Raw genomic sequence first — 19,435 nt, 5'->3', positions numbered from 1 at the left:
CTCCCCCCCCCCCCATTCCTCCCCGTTGAATCTCCTCTTCCAGTTTCTGCCTGTTCTAGGGGATGCACGCTACCGCACCGAGATATTCGATGCCAGAAAAATTGTCGAGGAAACTGTGGATCGTGTTCTGAGTCTAGTTTTTTATTTGATGACGAGACATAAGGATTGAGGGGGGTGGTGTATGGGGGTCATCTCTGTTAATTTGTGGCTGAAACGGTTTTGTGGATTTTATTTCTTTTAGTCTTTCTCGTGGCTCGACTCTTTAACTAATTTTAGCTTTACCACGTTTCAACAAAGTTTCCTTTTTGTCACTGTTTGACAAAAGCTGGTGTAATTAATGCACTCTGCTTTTACTATTTGAGCTTGAGACAGGCGTCTTCAACAATATTATATTACCCGCAGAAAGAAAAAGAGCTGACAGAGTAAAATTGTACGTGTTATTAAAATGGTAAAGGAGAAAGATTGTGAACAGAAATTTTAAATATTAATTCACAAATTATATACTGTACATCAGCTGTACATTTTAGGGCACCTAAGTATAGCTTGCTATATTTGTTCCACCGACTGTACTTGAAGTTTCCACAATACTTGAGTCACAAATATTGAAAGGAACAGTGTGCTGAAATAGAAAAAAGATTTATATGAAAATATTTCGTACATTAAACGATCACATTTTTTTTTATGAATGCATAGTAACGATTATTCATGCGTTATTGTGTGTATACTGTGAGCAACATATTGGAACGGTCGATGGGAAAAGGCTAAACTCTTAAGCTGTAATTAAGGGCCGTCCAGTCCGTTCGGAAATTTCTCTGTCCACTTGATCGGTCGTGCCTCCAATTATCTCTATTGACGTTTTGCATCTGTTGACGCAGCATCCGGCAGCACTTCGTCGTGCAGATACGCGAAGGGTCAATGGTCGGAATGCGACTCGAAAACCAACACACGGTCCCGCACGCTGAACCTTAAGAAGGGCGACAAGTCCTGTGAACAAACCAAAACTATTCAGAAGAAGTGCAAAAAAGGTACGAGGTTTTAATACACTCACTGTACGCTTCCCTTTTCGGTAACCCCTTGTTTTGATCATATTTGATACTTAAATTAACTTAATCTAACTTTATTAAGATCAACAGAAACTTTCACACTTTCATAGTTTATAATATAATAATAAATTGTTATATACATTACCATCTTTAGCTCTCTCCGTTTCTGCTTGAAATTTAAAATGAACAGTAACGTATATACTGGATGATCCATAAGTCGCTTTACTTTTTAAAAATTGAATAAACTTTTTTTCAAAATTTGAAACAAAAATTTAATTAGAGTGGTTAAAGAAATCAAAGTAGTTAATTGTTAGTATTCACTTGACCCGTCAGAGGGATTCTCGCAAAATATTTCTTCCAACAAAAATCAGCTGTTTAAATGCTATAAAACACTTGTTCCTTAATATTAATGAATTCTAGAGACTTGTAAGAATTCTCGTAATTAAGAAGAAAGATCATTTTCGACGAACTCGTAAAAACGACAAGAATATCTGAATGCGTTTGCATTTGTTTCCCGCTGATTGCAAACAGTCCGCGACGTATCCTTTCGCTAATTAATACGCAGTTTAATCTAACGGGGCGGTGAGATTAGCTAGTTCTTTAGCTAAAACGAGACTTAATGGTCTTGACTAATTAGCGAGAATCCCGTGAAACGTCTTAATTAATTGAACGAACTGAAAAAGAACGCGTTCTATATACTAGTTTATGTCGATGATTTTGGAACAACGGTGCATGTTCGCCATGATGGACACGTGACAAAGATGGCTGCCGCGTTACGTTAGTTTTGCGTAACCTCGAAATCAGATTCAGCCGGGATGAAATCGTTCGCGGCGAACTACTCGCGGGCAGCCGTGAAGTATATCGAAAAAAGGAGGGAAATGGGAGGGAAGAAAAAAGACGTGGTTAAAAACTCGTTAGAGCAGCGCCATCAAACGCAGACCCGTCACACGTTCAACGTACACAAACCAGCGGGGGAACTTTTTGATCTAATGGACGCCGCTGCGCCGTTCCCCCGCGCCTTTTCAATCGAGTTAAACGTGACATTTAGAATCTAATTTGCAGCCACGGCCGTGCAGATATTTCGGATTTATGCTACCGTGGAGTTTTTTCGGAGCTTCGACGCTTCGGGAAAGCTGGCTCGGAATAAATATAAACGATTCCCAGTGTATCAAATTTTTAGGTTAATTCTTTAAACGTACAATTTATTTACGAGGATTAATTGGGTCATTCTGTTAGTTGAAAATTGTTTTTTGTTCGCTGCTCCAACGAATTGTTAACGAATCAGAGAAAAATTGATTAAGAAATCAATAAACGTGACGTTTTGTAACGCGAGATATGCACCGTTGTCGCTTCAACTTGTATCGTGAATGAACGTAATGGAGTTTATGTCGGTGTGATTATGCTTGCGCGGCGGGGATCAGCTTGCCGGTACGAAAAGGGCACGTGGACCGGATGCGTGAATCAGCTGATGACGAGAGTGGACAATTTGAAGGCGAACAGTGATGCCTCCTGTGAGAAGACGCGTCGATTGGACAAGAGGTGTAAACCAGAGACCAACACCAAGAAATCCACCAAAGGTATTTCTATTATTTACCATTATTAAACGAAATCCTGATTGAATTTATGAAAAATTATATTTATCTTAAATACGTCTGCTTTATCTTTACCCCAAAAGTTAGAAAAAGAATAATTTGATGTGTATGGTAATTAATTTTGAATTTATTAAATATCTATTTAATTCTCAAGTAGTAGTATCAGAGTTTTAATCGACTCTAGTAGTCGTAACAGGTGTTTCATGCGACATAGTGACTAGCTGACAAGCTACTAACAAGCTCATAGACATATAGTATCGATTATATCCGTAACGTTATCCCTTCTCTAAAATAACTGAAGTGTATATACACCCGATACACGATACTTTCGAACAAAACCACGACAGCCTAAAAAAGAAGGTAGTTTGTCATCGATATACGATGTAACGCAAAAACGAAGTTTTTCGAAATTTTATTGAAAGACGCGCAACAACCCCATTGTCTCTCCGAGGCTTCTATAGTCTGTTGCAATAGTGTGGCTGTACTCGAGATTGACACTGGTGTCACGATACCTCGCTTCGTTGAGCACGCTTGACGATGGCATTGACAGAGTTGAAGACAGCTTATTGAAACTTCTCCATGCGGTCACGGACAATAGTGGTAATAAATGTTCCGTATAAACGTTTGAATAGAGGGAACCACACGTCCAAGGAGAACGTGTTCTGTTCGACATAATGACTGCTCTTTTTTTTTCTCAATGAACTTTCTTTCCAGAATAAATTTTCTTTTCTGAATCATAAAACGAATAATGTGAGATAATAAATGGAAACTGGTTAACCGTCGTTTGAAATTTATGTCGCGTAATAATTGATAATTCAGACACAGAATTTATAAATTTATTATCGGCAGTCGATAATTAACAAAACGAGAAAATTCAGCATATTCGGAACGTATATTTGAGAGTTATGCGTAGATATTTAATATAATACAGTGCCTATAAATATTGTGAAATATTTATTTAAAAATTTTTGCTTTCACTGTTTCAGGGGAACGAGCGAACAAGAAATCGGGTAAGCAGTAAGCGGAGAGAATCATCGATCGATCACTCGAAGAGGTGCGCGGCGATCTGTTTCGACAACAGGCAACGAAAACACAATCTTGTCTTTTCCATGTGAAACTCTAATTTTCAAATGAATACTATCTAGCGTGAGCGTATCAAACGAAAAACGAACGATGAAGGAAATGCATTTTAAAATACTGACAGTGATTGCAAATAAAAAAAAAAATATTAAAGTCGAATATTATTTAAGAGGGTAACAAAGAACGTGTACGATACACGGGCGCAACGATCGTGAATCTGACTTCGAAACGTTTTCGAACGTTACTGTCGGTACGTATTCGATGGTCGGTAATGATTATCGATCGTATATGTCGGCTGTTTTCAGAATTACTTCCATTACATGTGGCCAAATGTCATTAGTCGCGATGCGGACGTAATAAGCGCATAGCTGGACCCGATAATGTTCTCCTTAGCAGTTTTGCTGACTCTGAAATTGCTATGTACCAATTTACGTGTGAATATTACGAACCGTGTCCTCGATGCAGTGGCATAGTGAAGTCGTTAAACATCAATTATCTCTTGTTATTATTTTTCCCTTCTTCTTCGTTCATTTGTCGTGTCGTTGTATGAGGAGTAATTTAATAAGAAATAATATTTAATAAACTGTATATATAATTGGTGACTTATGCAACTGTTGAAGTAAATTTAATGATGTTGTTTTTAAAATGATGACTTTCTTCGATATTTTATATAAGGTTAGAAATATTACTGCACTGTGCTATTGTATCGACGATAAAATGTTTCCGAGATATGATAACTGTATAGGAATACGCTGTGGTAAAAATCTCTAGTTGTGAGAATCAACACGAAACGACGTCATCAAACAACGACTGCCGTTGAGATTCTTTACGAAATATATTCTTGCTAGAATATACATACATCGTTACGAGCCCATTCGAGTTTCCAACGTTACATGATTATCGATCGTAGCGTGCATAGAAATCCCTGATTAGAAGTAGTTTTTATCTTTCTTTCGAAACACGTCGAAAGATTGAAGGAAAGAAGGAACGAAGAAAGAAAGAATGGATGATCGTACGGTCTCTATGTTTTTGAGATGCCCATTAACTTTGTCTTCCTCTAACTGAAAGGATAAAAAATGGCGTCGATGACGCGGCGTTCAGTTCATTGAATCCATTAGCATTTTTTTTAACGCACACGCTCTCTTATGCGTAGGATTGTTTCAAGCTGACTATCTGTTTGGTTTTTTTTTCATTAATGGTATTTACACTTAAAATCAGGTACAATGTTTGTGTATAGAGATTATATCCTCTCAATTGTCGCATAGGTAATATACAGTGTTCGATGTTAACTATGTCTTATACATCCAATGGTTTCCAAACTTCTTGGACGTTTTCCCTTCTTATTAGTGCTCAATCGAAGTTTTAATGATACCTACAAACTTAATTGGGCTTTAAAAAAAAAAAAAAAAAAAAAAAATAGATATCTGACAAACGTTATAATTGAACCATTTGGAAAATACTTGTACGTTTTATAATGAAAATATTGTTTCAATAATGCCGCGTCCTTAAGTTTGGGAATCAGTGTTTTACGTACTAAGCACGATTTGATAATTACTACTCATTTCTCCAATATGTACTAATGATTCTTCTCGACAAGACGTAACCCTTGCATAAAATGAAACGTCGATATATACAGTCGTTATATGTGTCTCGTATTATCTCTGAATGGAAAAGTTAATAATAACGAAAGCCGAATGAGCATAAAAATCAAATTAACGTAATGCAAACGTCTCAGGCATCTCGTAGGTCTGGGGTGCTAATTAGGTTAATTAGAACTCGTCTCTACGAGATGTTCCATTGAAACTATAGAAATCGAACCTTTTTCCCCCCTCCCGAATACAAGATTGTATTTGTTTTTAAGTCTAGATATATACAAAAGCAAAAAAAAAATTCGACAAAAACAAAGTCAGCTAATTCAGGTTATGATGCCGGGTATACACGGTGTATCTGTATAAAAAAAAAAAAAGAAAGAAAAAAGGTGAGATAAACATTCAGCAACACACAATATACGGATCAGTGGTGTTGATCGGTATCAATGATCGTAGATTAGACTACATATGTACATCATATCATCATTATGCATAAAAAATGAAAAAAAAAAAACGAATCTATCGATAGAGTAAGATAGCATTATCTACGTTCTATGGTTTCTTCTATCTATCATTAAACGTCTACTAAAGCGTAATTAAATAACATGCTTGACCTCTCTCTGTGTGGAACTTGATGGAAGTTCTCCGTGTTTTAAAAGCATTGTAACATAGCATAATAACGATAGAAGGTACGCTAATGATTAGAGGTTAAATCGTTCTCTTTAAACGCGAGTGGAAGCATCATGGCGGGAGAAGCGTTATTTGCTTTTTCAAATTTCGATCCATCATTGTACTTGCAACATAATCAAAAGTCTTTCCAAGGGTGTTATCAATCGTTCGATTATGCCATTTAAAGTTTTTTAAACATTACGTATTCATGTTGATAGGTTAAACTCTTTAGCGAATTCGAGATCAAATCATAGACGGGGAAAAATATTCTGTTCGGCGTCTTTCGATATAGTTATGGTTAATGAATTTTGCATCAGATCAAAAAGAAGAAAGAACGCGAGGTTATATTAGTTGTTTACGAGGGGAAAAAATGTCTTCAATAGGAAGTTCAGGTTTTAGTTGCCTAGGCAATCGAATCAAATTCACATTTCCTAAATCAAATATCTCGTAGCTCGTGGGAAATCATCGTCAGTGATTTATTTACAAACTGACGTTATAACTGAACGCAAGAAAATTGTATAATGTATCTACTTACTTATTAAAAAATTGTGTAACCGTTACACATGTAATAAAAATCCAATGTTGTCAATAAAAACTAAATATTATATGTAAAATGTAGATCGATTTTAAATGATTTTAATTTATACAAAACGCAAAAAGACACATCTATTATCTAAGGACATAGCTATTGTGTAAAGAGAACCATTTTTTATTTATATGAAAAACATAAAACAGTTTATAAAAGTGCTTAGATAATGATAGAATTGCTATTACATAGTAAACATTAAGTTTTAAAAATTGGAGGGACATAGATCTTTGTTTTTTGATACAGTCAAACAGTCTCCTTTTATAAATACTTTTTCTTCTCATTTTATGTCACGAAACATATTTGAATTCAACTTGTAAACTTTACAAATTATTGCTTAGATGTAAACGAATTTATTGGCACATTTAATATTTTCAAAAATCGCTTCATGGAGCAGAATAAATCGTAAATTTTCGTGACATAAACTGGCTTTAAAATTTGTATAACAATTTCAGTTATACATATAAATGGACGGATAATTGTTAAAATTACTTAAACTACGTACAAAAGGTAACGTATAAAAGACACGTGGAATTAGTTCTTAAAGCACATAACTACATACGATAATACGTTCAAGCAAATTTTTCAGAAAATACTCGTAAAAAATAATTTCTCTGTCTAAAGTGTCGCTTCTGAAGATAAACATGTTCCTGGACGTTAAGATAAGTTTTGATATGGTCCAAATTTTTAGCTAATGTGAATCAGATCTAATGTCATGTGAAAACATATGGTAATATCTACATAGTTTTACGCCATAGAGACTGAAAGCTTTCGTGAATAGGCTTTTTCTTCCCATTCCTGGTCTGACGGCAACGGTGTGTGCCGCAGCTTACAAATGCGCGAACCATATTTTAATAAGACTATTATAATGCAAACGACAAAAAGGGTTAAACAAGTGGTGGCGGGCCAAAATATATGCAGTCCCATTTTGGCGTAAATTTCTACTTAATTTACTTTTAAAGTTGTATAGTCTTATCCTGTGTACTCTGTACACTTGCTATTTCTCAACTTTGGCTACACAATATATTAGTTTATATGATCATGGAACAGTTGTGATGTTCTTACTTCAATACTAATACTTTTTAGAGCTTGTATAATTGTTTATGTGCGTAATAATATCAAGATTTCCGATTAAATTTCGCTCTCACGTTTTTGCATTTCCATATATTCTTGTGATTGTGGTGAGGTCCTATATGATTTGGGATTATGATACTGTAAAACTTCTTGTTTCTCTTCTGACTCAAAGACACGTCCTGGCTCTAATTCACTCAAGTCCAGAGGTGGTGTTTTATGTGGTAATACTGTCCACAAAGGCTGAATCCACCTATTTCCTAATTAAATAGAAGTAGTTTAAAATTATAACATTAACTTAAAATTAATGTAAAAGATATGTTTAGAGGAAAAAGCAGATAGGTCTTACCAGTATGAGGACTTTGCCAATAACTTCTATGACGGGAGCACCAACAAAATCCAATATTTAAAAGGCACAGGAATGTAAATATCAGAGAGCAGATAGTGACAGTGACATAAAATGGAGTAAAATCACCATATTCTGGTTTCCCAAGGAATGGATTCTTCAGATAATCCTCTCTTTCGTCTAGAATGGACATTTCATAAATTTTAGACTGAGATTTTTCTGAAAAAAAAACAGATAGTTTTCCCTTCAGTGTACAATCGACAGTTTTAACAATATAATTAATTCAAAAATTGACTGAAGAGAGGAAAAGTAAATTTTTTTAATTGAATACACTTCATTTGTTCATCAGCAAATTAAGTACTATACATATATTAAATGATTTAAAAAACGGATAATATCTTATTCGTTTGTTATAAAAAATTGAATTTCTCGGAGATGCAAATCTCGCGTCATCTGTGTTTAGGAAACTGAAGGCGTGGCGTGAGGTCAACAGTACGCAATTAGGGTTACTTTTAAATTGCTTGTTTATTAAAAATATGTATCTGAGCCAATGATTTTACTAACAAAATACCTCTTGTGCATTCTCAACAAATTGTAAAATGAACTCGTAAAAGAAGAATTTAAGAAATCTCAATTGAGTAAACGAAGTTAACATGTTAATGTAATATAATACGTACCGTCAGGTAGTTCGTTTTCTCCTTCGCCTTCTTATATCGATTGTTAACGAAATTCTTGATATCTAATACCGTATATTATTGAATATTAGTGGCATTAATGTCACAACGTAGTCATCTCAAATACACGCATCACTCAATCCATTAGAATCTGTTACACCAAGTTGTATTTGGGCGGGGCGTTGTATATAGTAAGAGAAATGAATGCTTTGCGCACCGTTCACATGTAGCGACAGAAAGACGCAGTCACATTTTTAAACTAAACGCATCTTAACTCTTGAGATTAGATTCAAAAGGGTTGATTGTTTTTATTGCAGAAATAATTTATTGAATAATGTTTATAAATTTCTATATTTAACTTTTTGTAGCTACTATACACATGTTTTCTAAAGATATATCGGTAGTGGTGTAATAAACTAAGTTGCTTTGGAATCCTACATTTTTCAGATATTCCAATCGTCCCCAATTCAACAACAATTTCACTTTGCGGCCGATTTTTTCCCTTTCGCTTGAAGTTAAATTTTTTATATTTATTCTAAAACATAAATTTATGTATCTAACACTTGAAATGCAATGAGTAAAAAATATCAATAAAGTGAGAGATTACATAGATTAGGTACTACCTTGTATCATTAGAATTATTCTGAGTATTTAAAATTTTTTTTGATTCATTTAAACCAGATCCACAAGTGGCCCAGCTAGCAATACTACATAACACTGTAAATTCATTAGATGTAAACCCACATTGTTTTAAGAATTGTTTTCCAACGTATGATGCATAATCACACTTATGATGGCAACAAAAAGCAATTACTAATCCAGAAATATTGCATTTAGGTTCATTTTGCATTGCTTGAATCAAGCAGTTTAAAGTTAAATCTACAAAATAACATATTTTGCAGTATTTCTAATACAAATATCATGTAATTTTTATTGCAATCAGAATAAGTTAAGGAAAATGTATACCTGTTGCTGCTCCACATAAATGTTTTGCAATAGCAACTTTATGTTCAAACTTTTGAATCACTGTCATATTATTTAATTTCAAATCAGCAATATCAACACGTACTCTTTCTATTACAAGAAGGAATTGTTCACTTTTCAATTTATTATCACTTTTATGTCTATGACTTGAACGATCTATTAATAGAATACCACAATTTTTCTTATCTTTTATTATTTGTCCTAACCAATAAGTCAGTTTACCCTTTCCTGCTCCAAATTCAATAAAGCATGTATTTTCTTTTACAAGATTTGCAAGTTCTAAATGTGATAGCAGTGATGAATTCTGTGAGAGATGTTTCTTAATAGATTTTCCACAGGAATTATCATGTATTTTATCTTTAAGTACTTCATGTTGCAGTAATATTTTAGGAAACTTTGGTAACTTTTCTAAAAATGAGATTAAAAAATATTTAAATTTAAACTTAAGTTTAAAATAAAAATTTTTAAATTCTATAAGAATTACCAACCATAAGCAGTCTTTACTTTGTCTATGACTGTGCTTATTACAAGTTCACTAAGTTCAGAGAGTGGTACATGTCGTGGTGCATCACACACTTCTTTCACATTAATCCCTTTTACTATAAATGATGGTTGTGCATCAATGAATCGTTTTGCATTGCACACCTTTAAGTGTTTAGCCAATTTTGATTCATAACATGTACTGGAAACGATCTATAAATTTCATATACATGAAGGAATATAAAATATCTATTACAATAGACATAGACTTACTGTGTAGGATCAAGAGGACATTTTATCCTTTTATTTTCAGAAGCTTCTTTGTTATAGGAAAATGATTCTAATGGAACTTCTTGATGTTCACCACAATACCTGTTTCCTTTTCTCACAGTCATACGACAATAACGTTTTTTTCGTTTCACAAAGTACATACAGTGATTTTCTTCCGTCATTTTATTGACTTATTTGATATAACGTGTTATATATCTCTTCTGTTTCAGTAGTACTCGAAAGAAAGTACAGCACGTTCGTGTACGTAACCTAATGTAATCAGTGCGTTATTCAAAGGTGCTGTTAAGATTGTATGTGATTTGTTTTTTTGTTAAACAAATAAATGTATGTTACTATATCAAACAGATGTTAAATAGAATAATTCGAGAGTTTCATTCATTTCAAAAAGATTGATTATTCGAACGAGGTTATTCTACATCGCGGTTACATGAAATTCGGGTTCGATTGGAGTATATAAGAATTTGCGGCAAGCGCCAACCAGCATTCGCTCTCAAGCTTTCGTAGAGAAAGGAGTTTTCGTTTCTTTAAATATTTTTGTTTCCGAATTTAAGTGCATGTTGCATAACTATTTACTATTTTTATTAAATTGCTCGCTTTATATTACATATTAATTTATTCTTAAAATAATTTTTAACATTTCATGTAAGCGTTATAATTATAGTTTGCTGAATTATCATAGTTAGCTACTTTTACATTTGGTTCATAATATGTTCTATTTATTTGGATGACAAAAAGTTCCTAAATACATTTTTTAATGCCTGATTTAACCAACAGTCGAAAGTGGAAACCAATCATGTCTATATATACCTACATATGATAATTAACAGCTTGCTCTATAGATAATACTTATGTTCGAAAATATACAGCTGTTTTCTCAATTTTTTAAACAAAGTTAGTGAAATATTGAATTTATTAATACGAGTGTTCTATTTCATAAAAACGTTTCACTCTATTCTTGTGTATTCATATTATGTATACATCTTTCGTATATATTATCTCGATTGATACGCTGCGTACATTGAACGGACTCTCATGCTATATCTTACGTACACTATTACGCTTTGCATGTTTGTACATCTGTATCATCAGAGAGTGTTTACTTTGATTGCGTTCCACCGATATTCACTTCTGAAACGTTATCAAACGAGTATTCATTGCTCACCTTTTCGTCAGTCACTACTTTCTGGCAGATTAGAACAAGCGTAAGGCTAACACGGACGATTTAGTATAAACACGTGACCGCGTAACTTTTGCAATACCATTAAGTTTAAATTTAAGCATGATTTAGTGTTTTATTTAGTTCAAGGACGCACACGGAATGTAATATTTCCGACGATCTATCGAGTGTAAAATTATCCCGTGTTCAGCGTCTTCCTCAATTCAGACCACATGCGGCGTTTGCAGTTCCGCCATTCTCATTCGTCGTTTCATTTCTCTCGCACGTTCATGACAATACTTACCTGACTAAAAAATGTGCTCGCGCGCGCGTGTGTATATGACGCACAAGTGTCAGTGAAGAAAGTCGCCTTAACATCTCGTTATACATAATGTGTTATTTTTGTGTGTTATCATAACCTCTGTGTGTTTATAACGGGAACATGTTTGAAATAATGAAAAATCGATTTCGATCACGATAAGAATCGATATCCTTCGGTATGACATTTTCTACGTGTAATTACAAAAAAAAAGAAATAATAAAACCGGGAACTAAAATATGATAAAGAGAAAAATTGAATAGAAGTATATTAAAAGTATCTTGATTGATCTGTGAACAATATACTATATCCATCGATTGATCGACACGACAAGTTGTTAGCGATCGAGAAGCCACGGTGTGGTGGTTCAGTTCCACGTTCAAATTTTGTCGGCCACGACCTTTCTTTCACTCGCTCTTCGGCCACCACGTGCAGGGTAGCCCCAACCTGTTGCTACCTCGTGACCATTTGAAAAATGTCCAGTGTTGAGACGTGTTGTCAGTGTGTTCACGTATACGTTGTTAAGCCGGTTTGGCGGCGGAAATGGTACGCAGCGATCATCCTATTGGGAATTGTGTCGATTCTTTTGATCCAAAAATCGATGTACGCGTCTGATCTATCTATCGATCAGATGAAACAGGACTCGTACGTGGAAAAAGTTTATCAGGATGGTATGTGAATTTCTTGACGTTGTATGTCTGTTAGAATATTGTCATCGGAAAACATTCAGAAACTTTGCACTTGAAGTATGTTATCTTTTTTTTCTCTTTTATATTTGTCAAGAAACGGAATAGATTAGTGTTATCGAAAGGTATGACCATATTCTTACAGATGTTCAAATACTAGAAAAAGGAAACAGCTAGCTTATCGTATTCTACCATAGTAACGTTATCTTTATTGCTGTGTTACAGTTTTGAATAGGTGGTATAACTTTACCGACGGTGAGTTTACAGTATCGATCATTTATTATTTATACCTCGATAAGACATTATAGCTTTCAATGTTACACATGATTGATGTTAGTGTGATATGAAGTTGCCGCCTTTTTTATGGTTTTATGTAGCTATCATCTCTTTGTTAAAATGTTAATTAGACACGTTATCCATCATCTAAAGTTTTTGTTTATCTGTCGTTGATCGTGTAACGAATCGTTACTTCTATCGAGATATGCTAATTTTATTATGGTTTCATATTATACTAGTGTACATCTAAGAGAAATGGTTTGTTTGAATTTGCACTCGTAATATCAGTGTCACGCAAAATGACAAATATTATGATTCACGTTTGTTTGTAATCTGTGATTTACACTTTTTAGTCGAAGAAAATAATTTGCAATTTTTTCTTATCGATTTTTTATAATTATCTTTACGACTGTGATAATATTACGTGTTAATAATCTATAAATAAATAAAACAAGAAATATTCATTCATATTCTGTTAACGATAGGAAACTTCATGTATTTACTTGCAATTAGTGGTGTGAGACAATCGAAGTTCCTGTTATCGAAGTTCTTACATATCGATACCTGTTATTAGAAGCAATCGTAAACGTAATTATTGTGCCTGTTAAATGCCTGGACGAAAGTAATTGCAAATTGACTTTACGTAATAATCATATTAGTTACTAGACAATTACTTCAGTTGTTTAAAAAATATAACCTACTAATCAAATTTGAAAAGAAGAGTATATATTGTTTCGTTTGAATATTCATTCGAACAAACAGATTTTGTAAAGGTAAATGAAAACAGCTTTTACGGTATTTTAGTAGAGGTTCAAAGGTGTCCTTACCATGCTATTTAAAACATTCTTACTGCTTGTAACGTCTAATTTAATTGAGCTACGTTGCGGCCTACATTTATGTTGTGTCATTCAGTTACGAAGTTACGTTATTAATATTACATGTTACGAACACTAAATAAGAGATATTACGAGCAACGTTTCATTAAATATTCACATCACTCACACTCGCATTCGAACACTTAATTCTAAATGTCTGTCTACATTTACGCGTGACTATGATCAAGCCTAATTTATGTAATTATTATCAGGTGTTAGATGGTACAATGACAAAATACTATCGCCATCGGATACGGCAGATTGGGAGCGGTACATGGCCGACATACGCAAACATTGGATACTTTGGAAATATAATCCGAACGAATCGTATAACCTCGAAAATCCAAACCTCGACGATCCGTCAATGGGTCAGGCTGAAATTATTCGAGATATTTTCAAAGATAAGGTAATATTGCAACGTTGTATTATTTCCTTCGTATTCGGCGAGATAAATATTTCAAATTTGACATTTATTTATTTTTCAACAATTCGAAAATTGAATTTAACGAATTAGAGTGTACCATCTATGATGTTTGCATAGACAAATGGTTTCTTTGTGGAATGTGGCGCTTACGACGGAGAAACAAGAAGTAACACCTTGGTGCTGGAACGATTTCTCGATTGGACAGGTCTTCTCGTTGAAGCGGATCCTCTGAATTTTAGCAAGATGTTGCATAAAAATAGAAAGGCTTACCTTACGCCCACATGTCTTGCCATTGAGCCACATCCCTCGGTGGTACGAAAGTTCGTAGTTTGTCGTGACAGAAAATTATGCGATAAATAGAATTACCCTAAATTTCGCTGAATTATATGTACCTCATACGTATATATTTTACATCGTTCGATTTTCAGAATTCCTTCTTGATGGCGAATAACGTGGGACGTCTTCACGAGGAAAACGATTCTGACAGCCTGTTGCAGAATTCACCTGACGTTGCTTACAGCGGTGTTCACATTTCTGTACAGTGTTTCCCATTCATAGATTTAATGACCGCCCTCAACGTAACCACTGTGAACTACTTCAGCCTCGACATAGAGGGCCACGAGCTTCAAGTGTTGAAAACGATCCCGTTTGATAGGATAAACATAGAGGTAAATCAATAGCAAGCCATTTTAATCGATGGAAAGTTGCAATTAATCATTTGATAATATTTTAGACGCTCTCGGTGGAATTTTCGCATGTTGAAAATGGCAAAAAGGAGCTGACTGATTTTATGGAGTCCAAGGGTTACTACGTGTACTCGATGGTCGTTAGAAGTGATAGGCTAGCTCACGATATAATTTTCGTGAAAGACGATTACAGAAAGTCTAATTCTCTAGAGTAATATTCTGCTAGACAGACGGCATTTTGTTATTTTGTTCCTTGGGATGAACAGTGTTCAGTCGAAAATGCGTTTAAGAATCTTCCTTTTAGTGTTACATTTAGATAGATTGTAAGATTGACAGCTGTATTACTAGGCTATAAATTATGATGTTCCGTTACTAGTTAAATGTAATTTAAAGTGTATCTTGTAATATTACTTGTCTTGCATTATTGCAATGTAGCATTTGCCAAAAAAGAAAGTACTTTAGTGTACGAATCGAGAACCAATGGGTTTGGTATTGTTAATATTATTTTAATTTTATTTTACAAAATATTTACAGGAACGCACATGTCGCATAAATAAAATAAAGTGTCATTTTGTCGATATCTCGCACAACTGAGCACCAGTAACTTGTAAACGAACGTTTTGTAATTAATTAGGAACGAATGGAATACGCATTGCACGAGACAATTTGTGCACGACTGTGTTTTTAATTTAATATCTCGTTATTCGTTACAATCCCCTCCTATGAGAGTTTAGTTTTCTCTATTTATTTTATTTCATGTGTCCGACATTTCTAAATATTTCTTACATCGTTATATGCTTTCTATGACAAAAATGAATTTATAAGTTCCCGCATATTTAAGAAACTGAATGAAAACGCTGTACACGTTTAAAGACTACTGGAATGATTTAACGTACGATTAAATCAATCTGCTATTTATTGCCACGTCATGAGCTATAAAGTTTTAATAATTATCCACGATCGCATTAACAAAAATATCGATGTACATGTTCCGTTACGACTGTAATTAAATAAATAACTAGTTAAAGCTTGCAGACTAGCTTCGTCGCCACTTCAAATACTTCTAGTTTATGGAAAAGAACTACGGCTAGATGTTTAAAACATACCTCTAGTTATTGTAATAGCCGCCGTCGTTACGCGTGAGGTTAATATCAAACGATGAAACACAGCACCTGGTTCAGCTATAATGTTGATAAGCGCATAGGAACTCAAGATTCTTGTAGACAGTTTACACCTTGTTTTGTACATTCACGAAGATGCAGAGGTTAGGTTTACGAGACCGATCTACGAGTGAACTCTTCAACGATCGTTGAAGAGTTGAAACAAAATCAGAATAATCGAACGATGTTTCAAATGGTAAAGCTATAAATTGAGATCTCTCTGATTGCTAGAAATTAAATAAATTCTCTCTACAGCTTATGTTCAATCATTTTCCCATCCATAAATACAGTTGCTTGCTCTTCGTTCTAATACTTAGACGGTAAACGTTTACACAATTAATAATCACAGATTCTGAAATCCTATGCAACGATAAAACTTGTCTCTAAACGTATCGTTCACAATCTTATGCAGATCGGTATTGAACTTCACCAGAAATAACAGAAACATCTTCAAAAATGAACAATCACAAAAAAAAAATATATACTTAATAGCCACAAGGGGTTATTTGATTTTAAACCAGATTATAGTATCGACTTTCAACTTTCTTCAGATCTACTTTCAGTAATGAAATATTACACGAAACTCAATCTACATACGAGTACGAACGACACCGAACAGTACTATACACTATTATGGAATGGTTCGAATGATCACAGTCTCAGAAATTATCATCTCTATAGTGCATCTATCTCTTCAGACGTAACTCTCCTGTTTCTTCCTAACGATACTTCCACTAACAACCGTCGTCTGAAGGGGCATTTTCATCTGTTTCTCTACGGTTGCGTTGTTGCACGGCACCTTTACGCTGCTGCTTTTGTTGCTACTGTGTCGTCTCCAAAAATCTGAGTGATTGCTGCTACAGTTTGTCGAGCCAGTGTTATAAGTACCGGTCTTCTCTGATGTTTTCTTCTTTTTCCTCCTGTTCGGACCCAGACCACACAGCCTGAGGAAACCTTCCCTGAACTTCGTGGATATCAGATTGTAGAGAATGGGGTTAATGGCGGAGTTCAGATACAGCATCACGCGGCAGAAGTAGAGTAGAGTGAAGTAGCTCTCTATTCCAAGATCGATAATCCCTTTGGGAGGTACCACCAGTATCCACAGTGTGAGCGCCTTGAACGGAAGTAGACAGAGAAAGAAGCAGAGAACCACTGTTCCCAGCATCAGCATCACCTGCTTGCGATACTTGAGCAAGTTATTCGATGAGCCACGGCTGATCGTTGGATTCGTCATCAGATGTCGTGCTATCACCGTGTACAGAACCACCAGGATCAGCAGTGGTATCACGAAGAACACAATTATCGTGAACAGAATGAAACCCATCTCCCAGTATGTCTTCACTTTCGTGTTACAGGTCGGAATGTACGTACCATCCGTGTTGTTCTCTTCCTTGTACTCGACCATCGGTAGTATGGGGCTGTGAACAGACGTTTATCTGTGTGACTGGTTGATTTCTTTGCAAGTTCTTGCTCGGTATATGATGTTCTAATTAGTCGAATGATTTTCTTAATTTTTTTTAGAAATATTTTACATATTACTTTGATGATATACTCGATATGATCGATATGATATATTTGTCTCGTGTTTTATTTTTAAAATATCATTATTAATCTATTACAACAATTTTATGTACTGAAATAACAACATGGAATGTGATTTTTAAATCGCATTAGTGTAAAGTTATCATCGGTCGGTAATATATGCATAAAAAGTACGCTAGAATTGTATCGGGTGATACGACCAGTTTTACCGATCAGTCATCCTTTAAAATTCACCGCTCGTTTAAAGAAATCTGCATAAACAGCTGTGTTACAATACTATTAATGAGATCACTGTTTCTCAATTAGCATGAATTAGAAATTCAATACTCATCACAATCTAGATCACATAAGGAAAACATCATCACACAAAGTTCTCTTTCTGCTCGCTGGAATCCGTTCTCCTGGTCGCAGTAGTGTTACTCCTCAGCCCCCCACCACTGCACCTTCTCCCTCTGCACAGTGCTAGGAATCCCCTTCTGAATTTGCTGCTCATTAAATTGTACAGTACCGGGTCGGCGGCGCTGTGCAAGTAGAACATAATCATGCTGAAGTTAAGAAGCGCGAAAAACGTGTCTCGATCGATGGAGGCGATCTGTTCAGCTGGCGCGATCACTATGTAAAATATCAAAATCCTGTACGGTGACAAGCAGATGAAAAAGCTGATCACCACCGACAAAAGCATCGTGATCACGTGTTTCTTCGCTCTAGCATGGTAGGTGTCACTGGTGTTACTGGAATCTGGCATCAGCTGCCTGACGATGAACGCGTACAGTATCAGCAGGATCACCAATGGTGCGAGATAAAAGAGCAGGACGAGAAGCAGGAAGAAGGCGACAGTGGCGCCAGTGTCCGCCATCGTCAGGCAGACCGGAACAATATTCCTCGCGTCTTGATCGCCTTTGCTCCCCTTCACGCGCATCTCCTGGTACTGCGAGACCCAGATTATGGGACTGCAATCAATTTAAAGTGAAATTCGCGCGAAGCCCGAAGCTGTAACTTTCAGCGTCGTCACAAGCTAGACAGAACACGAATAGGAAGGATGGCGCGGCTCGAGATTAACGCGTAAGCAGTTTTTAGCCCCTTTACCGACCGAGACTGAAAAGGATTTGCCATTTAAGCTTGCAATTCGACCGGAACTTCGACGATTTGACACAAGATTGAGTGCAGCGTTATCTGGACAACTTCAGTTTCCTAAGACGCGTTTCGAGAAGAGAAGTTTAAAGGGTATATGGTTCTACCGTTTCGTGATCCCTTCGAGTCTCTTGCTTCGAAGTGATTCAAGTTTTGAACTGATGAACAGTGACGTAAATGGAACAGCATTTTAGACTCGTTTTGCAGTGGATTGTTTCAGAAATTAGATTAATATGCGACGAACAATGTCGAACGATGGGGATTTTATTCGTGAAGTGTAACTGGGTTGGCAACAGTCATATTATACAGGGTGTTTCATAAACTTCGTTAGCAAATATTTTTATTAATTGTACCAATGATTAAATTTACTTTTTTATCATTTTAGAACTCTCGTAGAATGATTACCAATTATTTTATACAATTAACAATTCCCTTGCGTTTAATACTTCTGCTATATGTTCTTTTCTCTTTCTACGAGAGAAACAGAGCTTGTCATCTTAATCGTTCGAGTCTCTTTTCAAGAATGAAGGGGTTCTTAAATTTCTTCAGAATCATTTTAGGCTCACCATCAGACGGCGGCTTTCCCACGTAGCGAAACAGAATATCCTGTTGCTTTCCTCTCTTCCTTTTCCGCCTTTATATGAACCACGGATCCGATTTTCGCACGAAAAACGACGCCATGCTATTGAATTTCCTCCGATGCCCCAGGTAACGTAATTTTCGGTAATTGCAAGGGTCTGGTATTTTTTTCTCTTTCTCTCTCCCTCTCCCTTTT

At 35.3% G+C, this 19,435-nt stretch overlaps 6 protein-coding genes across 6 annotated transcripts in view; 2 read left to right on the top strand and 4 right to left on the bottom strand.

Annotated features, from left to right (window-relative positions):
• Positions 1–4,087, top strand: part of LOC108570822 — a 36,530-nt gene extending 32,443 nt beyond the window's left edge. Inside the window, exons 3-5 of the mRNA XM_017932738.1 lie at positions 876–1,025; positions 2,465–2,620; positions 3,622–4,087. Of these exons, the coding sequence (XP_017788227.1) occupies positions 876–1,025; positions 2,465–2,620; positions 3,622–3,656 (341 nt within the window). The 3' untranslated portion in view covers positions 3,657–4,087. The remainder of the gene's footprint in view (positions 1–875; positions 1,026–2,464; positions 2,621–3,621) is intronic.
• A 3,103-nt stretch (positions 4,088–7,190) lies between these two features.
• Positions 7,191–7,672, bottom strand: LOC108570836. Its single transcript, XM_017932758.1, has one exon. It carries the CDS (start codon positions 7,484–7,486, stop codon positions 7,307–7,309), a length of 180 nt encoding a protein of 59 aa, XP_017788247.1. The 5' UTR covers positions 7,487–7,672; the 3' UTR covers positions 7,191–7,306.
• Positions 7,671–8,169, bottom strand: LOC108570835. The gene is made up of 2 exons (XM_017932757.1): positions 7,980–8,169; positions 7,671–7,890 (listed from the first exon to the last, which is right to left on the bottom strand). Exons 1-2 carry the CDS (start codon positions 8,167–8,169, stop codon positions 7,691–7,693), a joined length of 390 nt encoding a protein of 129 aa, XP_017788246.1. The 3' UTR covers positions 7,671–7,690.
• An 835-nt stretch (positions 8,170–9,004) lies between these two features.
• LOC108570841 (tRNA:m(4)X modification enzyme TRM13 homolog) lies at positions 9,005–10,566 on the bottom strand. The gene is made up of 5 exons (XM_017932763.1): positions 10,388–10,566; positions 10,123–10,316; positions 9,617–10,042; positions 9,274–9,529; positions 9,005–9,185 (listed from the first exon to the last, which is right to left on the bottom strand). Exons 1-5 carry the CDS (start codon positions 10,564–10,566, stop codon positions 9,005–9,007), a joined length of 1,236 nt encoding a protein of 411 aa, XP_017788252.1.
• Positions 10,567–12,312: 1,746 nt separating this feature from the next.
• On the top strand, positions 12,313–15,056 carry LOC108570830 (protein Star-like). Its single transcript, XM_017932752.1, has 6 exons — positions 12,313–12,551; positions 12,792–12,821; positions 13,930–14,123; positions 14,259–14,453; positions 14,570–14,809; positions 14,875–15,056. Exons 1-6 carry the CDS (start codon positions 12,356–12,358, stop codon positions 15,040–15,042), a joined length of 1,023 nt encoding a protein of 340 aa, XP_017788241.1. The 5' UTR covers positions 12,313–12,355; the 3' UTR covers positions 15,043–15,056.
• Positions 15,057–16,681: 1,625 nt separating this feature from the next.
• Positions 16,682–19,435, bottom strand: part of LOC108570821 (growth hormone secretagogue receptor type 1) — a 61,598-nt gene continuing 58,844 nt past the window's right edge. The window contains exon 6 of the mRNA XM_017932737.1: positions 16,682–17,405. Coding sequence (XP_017788226.1) covers positions 16,682–17,405 — 724 coding nt within the window. The remainder of the gene's footprint in view (positions 17,406–19,435) is intronic.

This window comes from Habropoda laboriosa, unplaced genomic scaffold, assembly GCF_001263275.1.
Source record: "Habropoda laboriosa isolate 0110345459 unplaced genomic scaffold, ASM126327v1 scaffold86, whole genome shotgun sequence".
Classification (NCBI taxonomy): Eukaryota; Metazoa; Arthropoda; class Insecta; order Hymenoptera; family Apidae; genus Habropoda; species Habropoda laboriosa.
This window is presented reverse-complemented; position numbering and strand designations above follow the sequence as displayed.